This window comes from Pelodiscus sinensis, chromosome 7 (assembly GCF_049634645.1).
Source record: "Pelodiscus sinensis isolate JC-2024 chromosome 7, ASM4963464v1, whole genome shotgun sequence".
Classification (NCBI taxonomy): Eukaryota; Metazoa; Chordata; order Testudines; family Trionychidae; genus Pelodiscus; species Pelodiscus sinensis.
The window spans coordinates 47,299,016-47,315,794 of record NC_134717.1 but is presented as its reverse complement, the minus strand read 5'-3'; the positions used below and the strand labels follow the sequence as shown (position 1 = coordinate 47,315,794).

The 16,779-nt window shown below is 43.3% G+C and overlaps 1 protein-coding gene across 10 annotated transcripts in view; it reads left to right on the top strand.

Annotated features, from left to right (window-relative positions):
- ZNF385B (zinc finger protein 385B) overlaps positions 1-16,779 on the top strand; it is a 330,914-nt gene that overhangs the window by 239,532 nt on the left and 74,603 nt on the right. For all 10 annotated transcript variants that reach the window (XM_075933736.1, XM_075933738.1, XM_075933737.1 and 7 more), the window contains one exon: positions 12,051-12,161. In XM_075933736.1, coding sequence (XP_075789851.1) covers positions 12,051-12,161 — 111 coding nt within the window. The remainder of the gene's footprint in view (positions 1-12,050; positions 12,162-16,779) is intronic.

Sequence of the window (16,779 nt, the reverse complement as noted above, 5' to 3'; positions counted from 1 at the left end):
AGCTTTAAGCAGGTAGAAGGAGAGTTTGGTGGAGTAGAAACAGTTTTTGTCTTGCTCCTTCCAAGCTTGTCAGTTCCTCATCAATCCCCCTAAGAGGGGCTTTCGTGGGAGAATATGTTAGAGGCAGTTCTCCTCACTTCTGTGGGTACAGCCTTCCCTCGCCACATAGGCAAAGGGAAGTTAGGGGAGCATCAGCTCTGATTTCTACCTCAGGCTCTTGGCACCCCTATGAAGGCCAAGGTTGAGAACTGCACCCTACCTGTGCTCACACAGGAAAAGCAAAGCCAGTACTGAAAAACAATAATGGCAAAACTGAATCTGAATGAAATCCTGGCCCACTGAAATCAATGGGAGTTTTGCCATTGACTTCAGTGAAACCAGGGATTCACCCTCTTTGCTGATAATATGTATAATTAATGTATCAAAGCACATCATAGCTATATAAAGAGAGTATTTTTGGATCACCCTTCAATGTGATGACAAAATTATATCAGATGACTACTGGACATCCAACACTCTGGTCATCTGAAGAACTGGGCTGTGCCCACGAAAGCTCATGATACCATCTACATGTTTTGTTAGTCTTTAAAGTGCTACCAGACTATTTGTTGTTTTGTAAGTTTATCCTGTACAGACTAACTCAGCTACTCCTCTGAAGCTTTTTTTCAATTAGGAGCTCACTGTTCCTTCTAGATTTGGCCATTTTCATGTTCTTGGAGTCAGCTGTTGGGGATTTCAAGGAAGCTCTCTCCTGTCTCAAATCCCCAACCGTTATGTTCATGTGACTTTTCCAAATCCAAAACATTTTTGAATATAGAAAGCAGAGACCAGCTCAAGACATCAGAGAACATTGATGATACTAATGATTTTCAAAATGAAAAAAAAGTGTCATCAGGGCCGGTTCCAGAGTTACTGGTAATGCAGAATGAATGTATGTATGCATGCATACGCACGCACGCACGCAAACACACACACACACACACACACACACCAGTTGAATCTTAAATTAGAGTTATCTTTGACTCAGTGAGAAGAGTTATAGCAAAGTTTCTCTGAGTGTGTCTATGTTGTATATTGTGGCAAATGTAGGAGTAGAGAATTATAAATATTCTTGAACATTCGCATGTCACCAAAGAAGTGTATAATGTCTCAGAGAGCAGAGGAGTGAAGTGGAATAGTATTTATTTACCTAATATTTAATTTTTTTTCACATTCCACTTTTTTATTGTCAATTTGTGATTTTTACAGTGGACATTTTAAATGTGTACTCAGTGAATGTGTCTATCATCATAACTGGATTAGTCATCAAAATATGAAGAGTACTAGGGAGAGAAATGCTGTGAGGGGGTGTTAATATGACAATTTGAATTAAGCTCCAATATATAGTGGTTGTTCATAATGGCAGCATGCCCAGCTCTCTTGAGGAGGTTTAAAGTTGAAATGTAGAATGAAATCATGTTGGCATCAAGCCTTGAGCTCTAGAGTGAAGTTGAAAAATATACTGGATTTGACCCTGTGGGCAGTGTTCCCTGTAAGATGTGCACTTGTGTGGGCTCTCAGGAGAGAGTCAAATGCTGCTCAGTTGATTAGCAGAATGCCCACTGCTAGGTTTTTTGTTTAACAATGGTACATATTTGCACATGCCTTGGAGCACATAAAATTATTCTGCACAGGGATGTAAAAAATCCACACATGGATGAATAACATTAGGTGGAACATTGCCTGTGGATTTACTTGTTACTAGTTGCCCAACTATTTATTTTAAATTTAAAAAAAAGGAAGTGTTGCCTAATATTTTGGATAAATACTAGCATTTAAAATTATAACACAGGCCTTACCAATGGGTAAGTAATTATGTGTAACATTGATTTGTCTTATTTCACAAATGAAAAACATTGCAAGATTGAATTTATAAAGCAGCAGCACTGGTTGCACCTGCAAATCAATTATTAGTAGATTATAAACAGGATTTTATGATAGCAAGAAGGGAAAAAAGTCATGGATTGGCAACTCCAGTTTTTGAACACATACTGAGTCAGAAGTTATATCAAATTCAACTTTACTATCCACTTATCAATATACAACCTTTCACACAGTTTCAAAATGGGACCCACACAGTCTCTCATAACTTATAGCAACTCTAAGGACTGTTTAAAACCCAGATGGCAATGCTGAACTTCCTTTGAATCGAATGGAGAACCTATGGAGTTGTTAGAATATGAATTGCACTATTTCTGATGAGAGAGGAAAAAAGCAAGAGAAGGGGGCAGAAGAGTCAGGACTTGGAGAGGCATCATTGTGGGAATGGTAATCATTAAGGTGAGAGGAGAAAAGGGTGGAGTACACATTTCAGCAGTTTGGAATAGTGGCAGCCGAATACATGGATGCCTTACAGGAATCTGAGGGGAAGAAATGGAGAATCTGTGTGCGAGGCTGGTACCCAGAGATAGTGGAGAAAAGTGGCAGCCACATCTCTAGATTAACATATACAGGCAGTCCCCGGGTTACGTACAAGATAGGGACTATAGGTTTGTTCTTAAGTTGAATTTGTATGTAACTCGGAACTTGTTGCTTTGCCCCCGGCTTCCTGGAATCAGCCACTGATCAGTTTCAACAGCGGCTGAATCTGGACTCCTGGGACAGAACAGCTGGGGCACTGCCGGGTAGGTCCCCGCAGGACCAACCCGGCAGCACCCCAGCTGCTCTACCCCAGGCGTCCCGCAACAAAAGCTTGGTCTGCTGGGGGGGGGGGGGGCGCACTAGCTGCGTCCCCTTCCCCCACAGCAGACCAGGGAGACCCGAGCAAAGCCGCGGAGGCAAAGGAGCAAAGCCGCACGGGCAGCGGGGTCCCGCCGCCTGTGCGGCTTTGCTTGGGTCTCCCTGCTGTGCTGGGGAGTCCCTCCCAGCACACCAGGGAGACCCGGAGCAGCTTTTCTTGCCCCGGAGGACGCGGTGGCGGGACCGCTGCGCTCTGGGCGGTCCTGCCGCCCGCAAGCTCCAGGGCGAGAAAAGCCCCGTTCATAAGTGCGGATCCGACATAAGTCGGATCCACGTAAGTCGGGGACTGCCTGTACCTGTAAGCAGGGTCGGTATAAGCTCTACCCTGACACCTGTTGGTGAACTGTGGCAAGTCTGGGTCAAGATAAACCCTACCCTGACAGCTGGGGCTGAACTGTGGCCATGCAAAAAGACTTCAGGGGTTGATTCGTTTGCATAGGCACACCCATGCTGCCTAGTATGTGCTCTCAGCAGCTAAATGGTCACTTTGGCCACTGTGGGATCTCAAGTTTCTCTGTTATTGAGGCAAGGGGGATAAAGTGTTGTTACCCTGATTATGTGAATCAAATAGTGGAACTGTTTCGCCATAAACTAAATAGCACTCGCTAGACAAGGGCCATGGGTTCCAAACCCAGTCAGACTGAGAGAGGCTGGGGACAGGTCTTTGTACCTAGTGGTGGGGGCCCTGTCTGAGGGCCCCAAACACACCAATTGCACCTCTTTCTCCTCTCTTGCTGGCTTCACTGTGGACCAATGGTGCACTTGCACTGAGGCTCTTCTACTGTGAGCTGAACTTACTGAAGAGCTGAAATCATTGTGTACTGAGGGGAGCCTGAGGCCATACTGCTGAAGAGCTGAAATCTACTGTGAGCTAAAATCACTGTTGCTGAGCTACTAGCAGAGCAGATCGTGGGACAACTAGCGGAGCATTTTGCGAGGGCAACTGGTGGTCACAGGTGAGCGGCTGGTGGGGACGACCGACGGGCGGCCGGTGGAGCAGCTGCAGGACCTACCAGCTGGTGGCCGGGGAGCGTGGACGGAGGCGGGCTGGCGGAGCAGACACTGCTCCATGGAATGGCAGGAGCGGCTCATAGGACAGCAGGTGGAGTGTAGCAGAGTGATTTGCATCAACGGCGCAGCAGAAACCTACGGAGAGGCAGAGCCACCGGTAGACCGCATAAGGTGTATCAACCCCTGCCTCCTCCATTGCACCCAGGTTGGGGTGGTAAAACCCTGCCAGGTGAACTGTTGAACCCTAGGGCGGCACTGACCCAGGGCAGAGACTTTTGGGGTGTTGGACTTTTGGGGACCTTGGGTGATTTGTGGCTGGGGGGGTGGGTCTTCGCTCATGTCTGGTTTATGAATCTGAGTTCTGGTGTTTTCCCACTTCAATGCTGATGTCCGTTACCTTGTGTTATTAAAGATTTGCTGCTATACCAAGGCTCTGTGCTTGCGAGAGGGGAAGAATTGCCTCTTTGAGGCACCCAGGGGTGTGTGTAAGATTTCCCAGGTCACTGGGTGGGGGCTCGAGCCGGAATTGTATTATGTTGTTGGGAGGAGACCCCTAGATATTGAACCCAGCCCTTGCTGCAATTAACTTATCCTGGCAGAAGGATTACATACCCAAGGCTAGATGACTATCCAATTTTGTTTTATCGCCTATACCTTTCTAGTAATAGGCAAAAAATCAAACATTTCCTTTCAGATAGTTAACCTAGCTTCAGAACTACAAATTGCAAGAGAGTTAAAATACCTAAAAGCAGGCAGGCTTGTAATTTCACAAGAATAGATAATTTTGCAGTAGTTGGTAGTTTAGGTGAAGCAAAAGTTTTGGAAACACCTAGCTTTCTTGGAACAACAGCAGGTCACATCTTGGGGCAGGCTTATCTCAGCTCTTCATCTTTGAGGTACATAAACAGGGTTCTTTGTAGCTCTGTGTGACTATTGCACAAGAAATTCTGCTGGCTGTATTTGGATAACAGCGGAGGGTTTGTTTTGGCGTTCTTTCCACATTTCCTTTCCTCTGACTGTTCTGAAATATACTGTGACTTTTTGTTGCTTATCTCCACCCCAGAAATGACTGCATTTCTGACAGTTGTTTATATATTTTGTGTAGTAACTTGGGATGCTTTTTCAGTGTAAAGAGCTTCATAATGTAATTCTTCTGGTCTCAGCTGAAATCATGAAATTTTAAGGGGGGAAAAAATAAGCAACCACTGATGCAATCCCTTCAAATCTAGTATTCTGTGCTCTCAAGGGCTGTGTCTACACTGGGCCACTTATTCCAGAAAATCAGCTGCTTTTCCGGAATAAGCTGCGAGCTGTCTACACTGGCCCTTGAATTTCCGGAAAAGCAACGAGCAATTTGCTCTACTGTACAAAATCAGCCGCTATTCCGGAAAAACTATTCTGCTCCAGCTCGGGCATAAGTCCTTATTCCGGAACACTGTTCCAGAAAAGGGCCAGTGTAGACAGCCCAGTAGTCTTTTCCGGAAAAAAGCCCCGATCGCGAAAATGGCAATCGGGGCTCTTTTCCGGAAAAGAGCGTCTACATTGGCCACAGACGCTTTTCCAGAAAAAGGGCTTTTCTGGAAAAGCAGCCTGCCAATGTAGACGCTCCTTTTCCGGAAAAACTGAAAACAGAATAGTATTCCGTTTTAAGCAGTTCCGGAAATTCATGCCAGTGTAGATGTAGCCAAGGGGTATTCAAGGTGATTTCGTTGTGACTAATAGCATGAGTAAGGTTGCTTAGGTTAATTTGGGTTTGCAGTGAAGGCCTGAGTGTGGTTTAAGCTTTTGGCATTATTCTTGCTTATTTAACCCATCTGGTTTTCCCTTTATTTCATATATGCATTTGCAATAAAATAAGAGAATGAAACAGAAAATATTTTTAATTCTCAACATCATTGTTACCCACCTTCAGTGCAAAATATATTAACTCTTTACTATGCCTGTAGCTCATATTGTGGTCTAAATAATAGGCATGCAGATGCTGGATTGTTGCTTGTATTTACAGCAGATATAATACATATATATATATAGAGAGAAAGAGAGCAGATGTTCACTTTTTTACAGAAATTATTCTTAACTACTGGAATATAACAGACCACAGAGTTTCCATGAGTTACAAAGCACCTAAATCAGCAAATGACCTGTCCCCCCTCCCCCGCACACACACACTCAAAACAACATGTATTTTAATTGTATATAGTCCCAGATCAATTTACTCCACAGCACTAACCTTCTGGCAGACAGATACTATGTTACTATTCAAACATGCTGTAATCCACCCTAGTTTCTGACATATTTAAAACTTATTAATTGTTAATGTTGCATCTTCTTGAATTCTAATTATAACCAAACTGCATTCAGCTCTTTTCTTTCGGAAAGATCATCAACTACTACTCCCCAGGAAATCTTAAGTGGTAGCTTCTGGAGATGTGTGCTCTGTATTGTTCATGAGAATTTTTCCATGTGCTGCCATATCAGTTTGAATTGAGACATTATGCATAGTCTCCATTGTTTTTGAACTGCTAATTGCATAATGTTAATGCTGTGGATTGTTTATCTGAAGTACACAGGAAAATTGCTGCTGAATTTGCTTTTATAGTAGTTCTACAGGGAAGTGTTTTCTTTTCAGTTTCTTTTTACTGGTCTCAGATTCTTCAGATGGGCTGAGGTACTTTTCATCACTATTCTGTTCTAGATTGGCAAGTCTAGGCATTAAAAAGCAAAATATACCTTATGCTAAAATATTATGGCATTAAGTACAAACATATTAAGTGTCGGTTACATGCCAAAAAATTTGATGCAGGAAAAAATTCTAAATATGGTCTTGTATATGTTTCTGTTTGATTGATATTATACAATGATTGGTTAAAAAGTTTGCAAGAAGTTCTGTAACCTTTACTTTAAAGCAACATTTTGCTGCAGTGTTTTTATTTTGTAGAATGATGCAATGAGGAATAGAGTTCTGAAATAGAAATTGTTTTACTAATATTTATTAAATATTCTTAATGTATCTAATTTTACTTAATTTCTAGTATTACAGTTACTCTGAAGATTTGTCACTGTATCCTGGAAATACTGGGAGGGGGGCTGTTTTATTCCAATAATTTTGATACAATCCCATGTGATACTATCAGACCCAAACTATGGAAATGTGGTCTAGATAAAATTTCTATAAGGTGGGAAAGGATGTAAAATTCCGGTTAATCAGTTAACTGGTTAACCGTTAGGTTGACCTACTGTTTAACCAGTTAACCAACTAAGCAGAATCCTGGGCTGGGGCCCACTCTAGTGCAGCTGGAGCAGCCTGCAGGGCTCCCGCCCCCAGTCCCATGGTGGGGCTGGCTGCCAGCTCCTAGCCCTACACTGAGGATGGGGCTGCCACTGGTTCCTGGCTTCCAGCTCCTGCGATGGGGCTGGTTCTGCTGGCTGCCAGCCCCCACCAGCTCCTGGGCTCACTGGAAACAGAGGCTGTGCTGGATGCCAGAGCTGCCCCTGCCTGCAGGGCATCCAGGCCTGCTGTGGACAAAGGCTGCTCTGGATAAGAGCAACCTCTGTCTGCAACAGGCCACTTGTGGTGCTAACGCAGCCCCTTGCCCGCTGCTCCAGCCCCCACTGGTTACCAGTTAACCGGAACTGGAGAACATTACCCATTTAGGATAACTGGGTAACCTTTCAGATCCCTAAAGGTGGGTATGTAACTAGTTGAAAGACCATAGTTGGAGTAGTTATCAATTGTTCGCTGTCAAACTGGGAAGGCATATCGAGTGGGGGCTGCAGATGTCAGTCCAGGGTCTACTAACACTCAAGGGAAGCATACGCATTTTGGAGGATAGGATTAGAATTCAAAATGACTACAACTAATTAGAGAATTGGTCTGAAATCAACAAGATAACATTCAATAAAGACAAGCACTACACTGAGGAAGGAAAAAATCAGATACATGTATACAAAATGGATAAGTGGTTAGGCAGTAAACTGCAAAAAAGGATCCAGGATCATGGTGGATCATAAATTAAGTGTGAGATAACATTGTGATGCAGTTGCTAACGGCTAATATTCTGGAATGTAACAGGTGTGTTGGATATAAGACATAGGAGGTAATTGTCCCACTCTTTTCTGTAATGGTGAGGCGTCAGCTGGAGCACAGTGTCCAGTTTAGAAGGCTCATTTTAGGTAGGTTGTGAATAAATTGGAGAGACTCTAGAGCAACAAAATAAGTTATAGAAAACCTGAGCTATAAGGAAAGAATAAAAAACACTAGACGTGTTTAAGTTTGAGGACAAGAAGTCTCAGAATAAGGGGGCTTGATAAGTCTTCAGATATGTTAAGGTTTGGTATAGAGAGGAAGTGGTAGGAAAAAAAACAGGCTTAATCTGTAGCAGGGGAGATTTAAATTAGATACTATGAACAACCTCATGTAATTAAGTACTGGAACAAGGGAGGTGGTAGAATCTCAGAAGGTTTTTTAAGAACAGGTTGGACAGAGACCTGCCAGAGATGGTCTAGGTAAGCTAGGTCCTGCTTCAATGCAGGGGGCTGTACTAAATGATCTGTCACAGTGCCATCCAACCTTCTATTTCTGTGATGTTTTATTCACGCTTGATAGTTTATTTGTCTTGATGTTCTTTTTTTAACAATGTAGTTGTCACAATGGTAGTGTCATTTTATCAATGAAGTAATCCACTGTAGTTGAGCTCCTTTGTTTTTTAATTATTTTTGCCTCTGTGACTCTTAAGGCACTGAATATAGTATTTACTGTCAAAAGAGAGTAGAAATTACATTACCATTCCAAAAAGTATAAATGCTAGCTGTGAAGTTTACAATCCCTCTTTTTTGGGTTAAAATCACAACACTCCAAAAATTATTCACCATTTAAGTGTTTCTTAATAGATAATTTCACACCTATGCTTTAAAATATATTCTTGAATGTATGCATGCATGCATATGTATGTATGTGTTTATATTAAGACAATCCTCACTGAAGCAATTTTATTTCTCCAGAAGCATAAACAAATGTTGTAAAGAGGACAACTAGACTATTTAGCTACCAGCTTCAGAAAATCTGGAAGAAGTTAATTCACTGCAAAAACCTGATATAAAGAATCAATTAACTGCAGCTTTTTTCCCCCATCTCCTTATTAAATGTAGTGTCAAATGCAAGCTTTACATCATCCTAGGCATATGGTTCCTTCATATATTATTGTAGCCAGAAAATCACTGCTGAGACTGCAAAATAATTTGCAAGAAAACATAACCTTTTAACAAATCAAACTACTACTTTCTGCAATGGGAAATTACTCCCGGGGGAATTCTTCTCTAAACAATGAAAAATTCTGCAACATGTTTCATATTTTATTTGCCAAAATAACACTGTATAATCATGCCAGATTCAATTATTTCAGTAATTTGTTTCAAAATACTTGTCATCAATGATGTCTGTAACAATATAGACAATGAAACAGATTTAGGAAAATTTTTGGACAAATAGATTTCTTACTAGGCATTTCAATACATAGCTCTGATTAATAATTCATTTAAACTAGGGATGTAAAAATGTATTTATTTTGGCAAACGTGAAACCACTGAAATTTTCAGCGGTTACGTGTTTACACACAGGGGTGGGGAGGCAGCTCCACAGGAGCCAGTGCGCACACGGCGCCAGCTTTTAAGCCTAAGTATCAGACGTAGCAGCATAGGGGGACGGAAGGCCCCTGCTTAAAAGCCATCTCCCTGCAAGGACAGCCTCCCCTCTCCTCCCTCCCCCATGCTGCTGCCTCTGATACAGAGGCAGCAGCATAGGAGGGGGCTGCAAGAAACTGAAGGTTAACTGATGAGCCCAAGCTCATTGGTTAACTGGTTACACTATCACATTGCTAATTTAAACCACAATATAGAAACTTATTTCCTCTACTCCTCAAAAGCAGTGCAAAGATTTGGGAGGAATCAGGGTAATAGGGGAGCTGAAGGAGATGAAAGTTATTGTGGGGAGAAGCGTGGCAGTGATCCTGCAGAGCTGTTGGGTATGGATGGGAGAAGCATGGAAAAGTTATTTTGGGGGCGGAGAGCAGGCCCAGCCAAAGAGTTTGCGGGGCCGAAGGCAGCATGTTGTGCTTGGCTGAGCCACACGGCCACGCACCTCCCAGTCAGGGCAGTGAGTGGCGGCAGGGTGGGTGGGCTTGGGCAGCATAGAGCCCTGAATGTGTGGGGCCAAAGACAACCTTCTCGCTCACCTTGCCCAAAGTCCATGCCTGGTGGAGAGCGTTGTTAGGGAGTTTCTACCATGCAGATCTTGGCGTACCCCTAGCCTGTTCATTCAGTCAGTACATCTGCCCTTGTGCCCCTACTCAACCACTTCCTCCTCCCATATGTCGCTGCACCCTCTCTCTGTCCCCATCTATCCCTGCACCCCATACCCATTCAGCTCCAGCCCCATGTGGTCCTTCCTTCCCACCCCCCAAGTAACCCTTCTGAACTCCAGTATATAGCACCCCAGCAACCCATGTGCTGTATATGATGTCCATCCCCCTTATATTCCATGCCTCCTGACCCGGCCCCACCATAGGAAGAAAGCCCCTTTCTCTTTCCTATTCATAGCTGGGGCTGTTCTGGTGCTACAGTGGCCCCTTGTGGGCGAAAGGAGTAACTTCAACACCTTTCTAACAATGTATTTTCTGCGGAAAACATTCTTAGTAGCACGTGAATTGTGCACATGTGCAGCAGCCCAGAATTCCCCCAAGAGTAGGAACCGTAAAACCAAGTTAGGAAAAGTAAATATTTCGTTCATGATAGACCACTATTTTTCTTCCTCATTGTTGTCAGATCCCTGCTTATCTTTAAACAAATGAATTACATCCAAACTTGTAGTTACAGATGTGAAATATATTACTCTAAACTGTCTAGATCGGGGACAACATATTACTTTGTATAGTGCTTCACACAAAGAAGCCTTATTTTTAACTGATGCTTATGGCTGCTCAGGTAATAAAATTTTGAGATAATTATGATTTCTCCCCTCGATACCCTGAACAAGGCCCGAAGAGTTAGCAAAGGTCTGGAATCCTGAAGTCTTCTCAATTGCCAATGGAGTCAAGTTTCATATCCAGCAGGAGTTAGGATACTTAGAAAAGGTTTCTTTAGTTTCTAATTCGTGAACATTTTCTCTCAAGCTCAGGATTCAGACTCTTTGTGTTTTCAGTTTGTCTCAAGTGTCTGTTTTTTCTTCAGTGTGAAAGCATTTTCTCTGGTATGGTAATGGCTACATCTTTAATTGGTGCAAAGTCATTTTTAAACATATCCCAAGTAGTACTCGTTACTTGAATTGTATCACTCATTGATTCTATTTTGGAAATCCTTGAGGAATATGAGTCAGTTTTTCCAGGCAAGTACTGTAACTATTATAAAAGAGTCCATAAAGAAACTCCTCTCACAAAGATGTCTCCACGAGAGAAGATTTTCCCAATTCATTTGTGTGTGTGTGTGTGTAGGAAGCTGTTATAAGTCTGCTGTTACTTGAAGCCCTTTCCTTATGGCCTTCTAATTGAGCTTGAGGACAAAAAAGCTCAGGAGCATTGTCACTGACATGGATTTCTCTAGTAAGTATAGCTTATGTGGTAGCCTGTCCTGAATAATTACCAACCCACCAAAGGGGAAAAAATAGTAATTTATTACTAAGCAAAAAAATGTGCGTGTCGGGGGCGGTTGGTAATCTAGCTTTAACACTGTCCCCTTCTTCGTCTAAAGCCCCCAAACTCCTATCTCTAGTTTTACATCCCAAACCCAGTTTAGCTATATATACCACATAGGATGATTCTGGAGCTTACTTGTGCCACAAAACCTAAAGTCTCTCCCTCTTTCCAGAGTGCTGGTACTTTTCCTTGCAAAGAGAGAGACCAACAAATGTTTAGTGATTCTAGGGGAGGCAGAGTGCTTAGTGGTGTGGCTAGAGAAGCAGCATATGGTTCAGGAGGGATTTATGGGCTCCTTACCTCTTGACATGATATTGATGCTCTGAGTGGTGAGGGAGATGAAACATGCAGTGGTCTGTGGTGGGGCTCACTGAGTTGCTTTTTTGTAAACTCTAGCTTGATACACATTCCCTATCTTGAGATAAATCTAATTATTTTTATGAAATTTGAAATAGTATTTCCCCCGTTTATTAAAAAAATGGAACTTGCAGGGGGAAAATGTTATTTTGAGTCTTTTCTGCACTGTTTATTGTCCTGTGAAGTTGTAAATTGAATATTTTATTGCTTGTTCTCCAGATGGATCCTGTGCAAAAAGCAGTCATAAACCACACATTTGGAGTATCCATTCCCCCAAAGAAGAAGCAAGTTATTTCCTGTAATGTCTGTCAGCTTCGCTTTAACTCTGATGTGAGTATCATTATATTTTTTCTAGCAGTGGGTCTAATTAATCTAAACATCTTTTCCCAATTAAATCCTCTACAGTTCTGCACACACTCGTGCCAGCCATTTAGGATGACATTTTGCCCACTCGCAAGTGAGTTTGTAATGGCTTCCCACACTGTATTTTTTCTGGTATCTGGTGGTTCATATGCTTAGACTTAGTTGCCAGACCATGACTGTCACCATGAAGGGAAATCTACCAAAAGAGCAGAAAGGCCTGATTAGAAACTTGCTCCTTCTTTCTGTAATTTGAGGCTAGATCATGTTGTTTTTTACTGGAGTCCCAGTTCAGGAAAGCATTCCTCTTCAGTACTGCCCTTGAGTGCTTTTCAGGGCATAAGTACTTTGAGTTCAAGTACACTGGTGAACTACAGAAAAGACCAGATCACAATGCAGTTTCTTATTGGCTAATTATATTTTATTTTCCAACAATCTAATATCTAAGGGTGCCTCTACACAGCAGTGTTATTTCAGAATAATGGCCATTATTCCAAAATAACAATGCGAGCGTCTACATGGCAATTCCATTATTTCGAAATAAATTCAAAATAACGGTTGACTTATTCCCACTTCTATAAACCTCATTCCATGTGGAATAACGCCTGTTCCAAAATAGCTGTGGACACTCCACTGCTGCTATATCGAAGTAGCTCCCCCCCGGGGTCATTCAGAGTAATTACTCCCCTCTGCATCCTGGGGCTCTACATTGAGGTAGCACGTCCACATTAGGGAAGCCTGCCTCTGACTAATTTTGAGGTTTTCCTGTAGTGTAGACGTGATATTTCAAAATAAGCTCTTTCGAAGTATTTCTTTTAAAATAGATTATTTTGTAATAAGCGTGCAGTGTAGACGTACCCTATGTGAATGGCTCAAAAATTCAAGAGAAATTGGAGCCAAAGATTCCTCCAATTGTATGTGTCCTATATATTTTATATCCCTGTCCTTTGTAGAAGAAATCTCTTCCTCCTCCTCCTGTGTTCCTACATGCTTTACTGGTAACTTCTCAGATCTCTCAAATTATACCCTTCCAATTGTAAATATTTTTAGTTAAGATAAGTGTGGACTTTGGCTTCCTGTTGTCACTTCAGTCTGGCCAAGTTCTGTGAAGCCCTGTTTACTTCAGTGCAATGCAGGTCAAAGTGTGCTTGAAAAGAGAGCATTAAATGAATGCATATGTGTAAATTAGGATCTTTCCTAAATAGTTAATACCAAGAGAACTAATTTCCATGTGCAAGACTGCAAGATATACCATACCCAATCATGAGGAATAGCTTTTATGCAATTAAGGTGTCATTAACACAAATGAAAACATCTCTTAGCAAACATAACATTTATAAGAAGCAAGTATGTGATGTGTCTAAATGATATTGAAGTACTAAAATATTTACTATTTTATCTCCTTATAAGAAACACTTTTTGAAAATTTTTGAAAGCTACGCCCTAGAGTCCTAGGGATTTTTTTCCATTCTGCCCTTTTCTGGTATGGCTTTGGTCATGCTCTTCCCTGATTTACTGCATCTCAATTTTCTGATGGAGACAAGAAGACCGCCTCCCGTCACACACACACAAATTTTGTTTAGGAAAGTCTCCTGAGAATGGGTTCTGTTCAGTTTGTCCGCCTTTTATTTGTTGGCAGAAGTTGGTAGCACTGCAGTCCATGTTGATACTTGGCCTAAGAATGATTTCATCAGTTTATTCTCCTTTCCTGTATATTTAGTTCCCCTTTTTCCCTCCAGAAATTGAATTGTTCTTCCATTACAGATCAAGAGTATCATAGAATACTAGAAGTGGAAGGGACCTTGAGAGATCATTAAGTCCAGTCCCCTGCCCTCATGGCAGGACCAAGCAGGGTCTATATCATCCCTGATAGATGTCTGACTGACCTACTGTTGAATATCTCCAGTGATAGAGATTCCACAACCTACCTAGGCAATTATTTCCAGTTTTAAACTCCCTGACAATTTGGAAGTTATTCCTAATGTCCAACCCAAACCTCCCTTGCTGCAGTTTAAGCCCATTGCTTCTTGTCCTATCCTTAGAGGCAAGTAAAAGAATTCCACCTCCCCACTCCCCCCGGCCGTGACACCTGAAAACTATCATGTACTCTCTGTCTTCTCTTTTCCAAACTAAACAAGCCCAGTTCTTTCAGTCTTCCCCTATAGCTCATGTTTTCTGGACCTTTGATCATTTTTGTTGCTCTTCTCTGGACCCTCTCCAATTTCTCCACATCTTTCTTGAAATGTGGTGCCCAGAACTGGACTCAATACTCCAACTGTGGCCTAATCAGCACAGAGTAGAGCAGAAGAATGACTTCTTGTGTCTTGCTCACAACACTCCTGTTAATGCATCCCAGAGTCATGTTTGCTTTTTTTTGCAACAGTGTCACACTGTTGACTCATACTTAGCTTGTGGTCCACTATGACCCCTAGATCCATTTCTGCAGTACTCTTAGACAGTTGCTTCCCATTCTGTGTATGTGAAATGGATTGTTCCTTCCTAAGTGGAGTACTTTGCAATTGTCCTTATGAAACTTCATCTTATTTGCCTCAAACCATTTCTCCAATTTGTCTAGATCATTTTGAATTATGGCCCTATACTACAAAGCAGTTGCAACCCCTCCCAGCTTGGTATCATCTGCAAACTTAGTAAGAGTACTCTCTATGCCAGGACTACTCAACTTTGGAAGCTCCGGGGACCACAATGACACAACACATGCCAAGGGCCGCAACTTAAGTGTGGTTGCATATGCATGCAAATATATATGCAAATAGCTTCTTTCACACTGACAGGCATGAATACAGAGATTTAAGGCAGGACTATACAACACACAGGTTCCATTTAAGTCATTTCTGCTGATACTAATAAAATGCCTTATTTACCGGATTTCCACCCATATGACAGCACTTTTAATGAGCAATGACAATCCAGGAATTTAACTACTAAAGCGCATATCAACAGAAGACCATTATATTGGCTCGCTGTTGCTGAGTATGTTCCAAGCGGAGACTATGTTCAAAGGATCCCACCTGTGGGCCGAATGTTGAGCCCCGCATAAACCCAAACTGCACCATGGGCCGCAAACAAACGGGCCGTGGGCCACATGCGACCCACGGGCCACGTGTTGAGTAGCCCTGCTCTATGCCATCATCTAAATCAGGGGTCTCCAAACTACGGCCCGCGGGCCGGATGCGGCCCGCGAGGCCCTCTCATCCGGCCCGTGGAGACCTTTTTGTCTGGCCCCGCCTTCTTCCGCTTGCCGGCGAGATTATCCCTGAGGCGCTCTCAGTTTAAACTACGTTTCCCAGAAGCCCTTTCGATGCCGCCGTTTCAGTCCCTCTCAACCCAGATTGGGCGGGGTCACACGTTGTGGGCGGCACCAACCGGAGCCAATCAGGCAGAGGGTGGCTGCGGCGGTGGAAGGAGAGAGCTTGAGTCCGAGCATTGGTGTCAGCGGGAGAAACGGATTCGCAGGCGGCTGCGCGAGGCCCCAGCACGCGCACGGGACAGCAGGTAGCCCAGGTCAGGGACGGCTCCGCGTGCCGCTTGGCCGGACGGGCGAAAAAGGGGGGTCTCGAAGGCGGGCTCCGGATCAGACCCGGCGGCAGAGGATCGCGGGAGGCTGGACGGAGGGGAGGAAACCCGACGGTGGTTTCTCAGGGGCTAGGAGCGAGGGGCTACTTCTCCGGGGGCGGGGCTGAGGAGCTGGTGCCCATTGCAGGAGGCGGTGTGGTTGCTGTGGCACAGCCTCTGGGTGACGCTGTGCCGTGCCTAGCGCGCTGCCCTGGTCCCTGCAGTGCGCCCTGAAGAAACATCCCCCTCCCTCTGGTCTCTCTCATCCACAACCCAGAGCAGCACCGCCCTGCCGGGTATCAGTCTGTGGGAGCGTTGGGCACTGCTTTCCAATTTCCTTTACCAAGTGATAACGTGTCTGCTTTCAAACCAGATTTTCCCATTAAAATGCATGCCCCTTGTTCCATGGGGCTATGTTACAAATTGTCACCTCATTCCCTGCATGATAGGAGAGCGATCACATCTCTTCAAGTGTGAGTGTCTTAGGCTGAACATATTGCCAGGATTATGTTGCTTACAATTTTCATCACATTGCGCAGGTGGAAATGAGTTCTCAGCAGTTTCCCCGTTCTGGAGCCCCTCCTGCAGGACTAGGACAAGCACCACCCCCTATTTCAAACAGTGATTTCTAAAGCCAGAAATGTCTGCTATTTTGGCATCCAGGAAACAATTTCACCATTCACACTAATACAGGTGTTCATGTGTAGTGTATCAATGTGTTATTAAATAATAACTGAATAAAATAATATTAAATAAATAATTAAAAACAACATCCATGTTTTGATTGTTTTTTATTTGGACCTCAAGTGTGTAGTCGGCCCCCGAACTGCTGTTTGATAGTTAATGCGGCCCTCGGGCAGAAAAGTTTGGAGACCCCTGATCTAAATAATTGATTAAGATATTGAATACAACCGGTCCCAAAACAGACCCCTGCAGAATCCCACTTGTTATGCCCTTCCATCATGACTGTGAACCATTAATAACTACTCTCTGAGAATGGTTATCCAACCAGTTA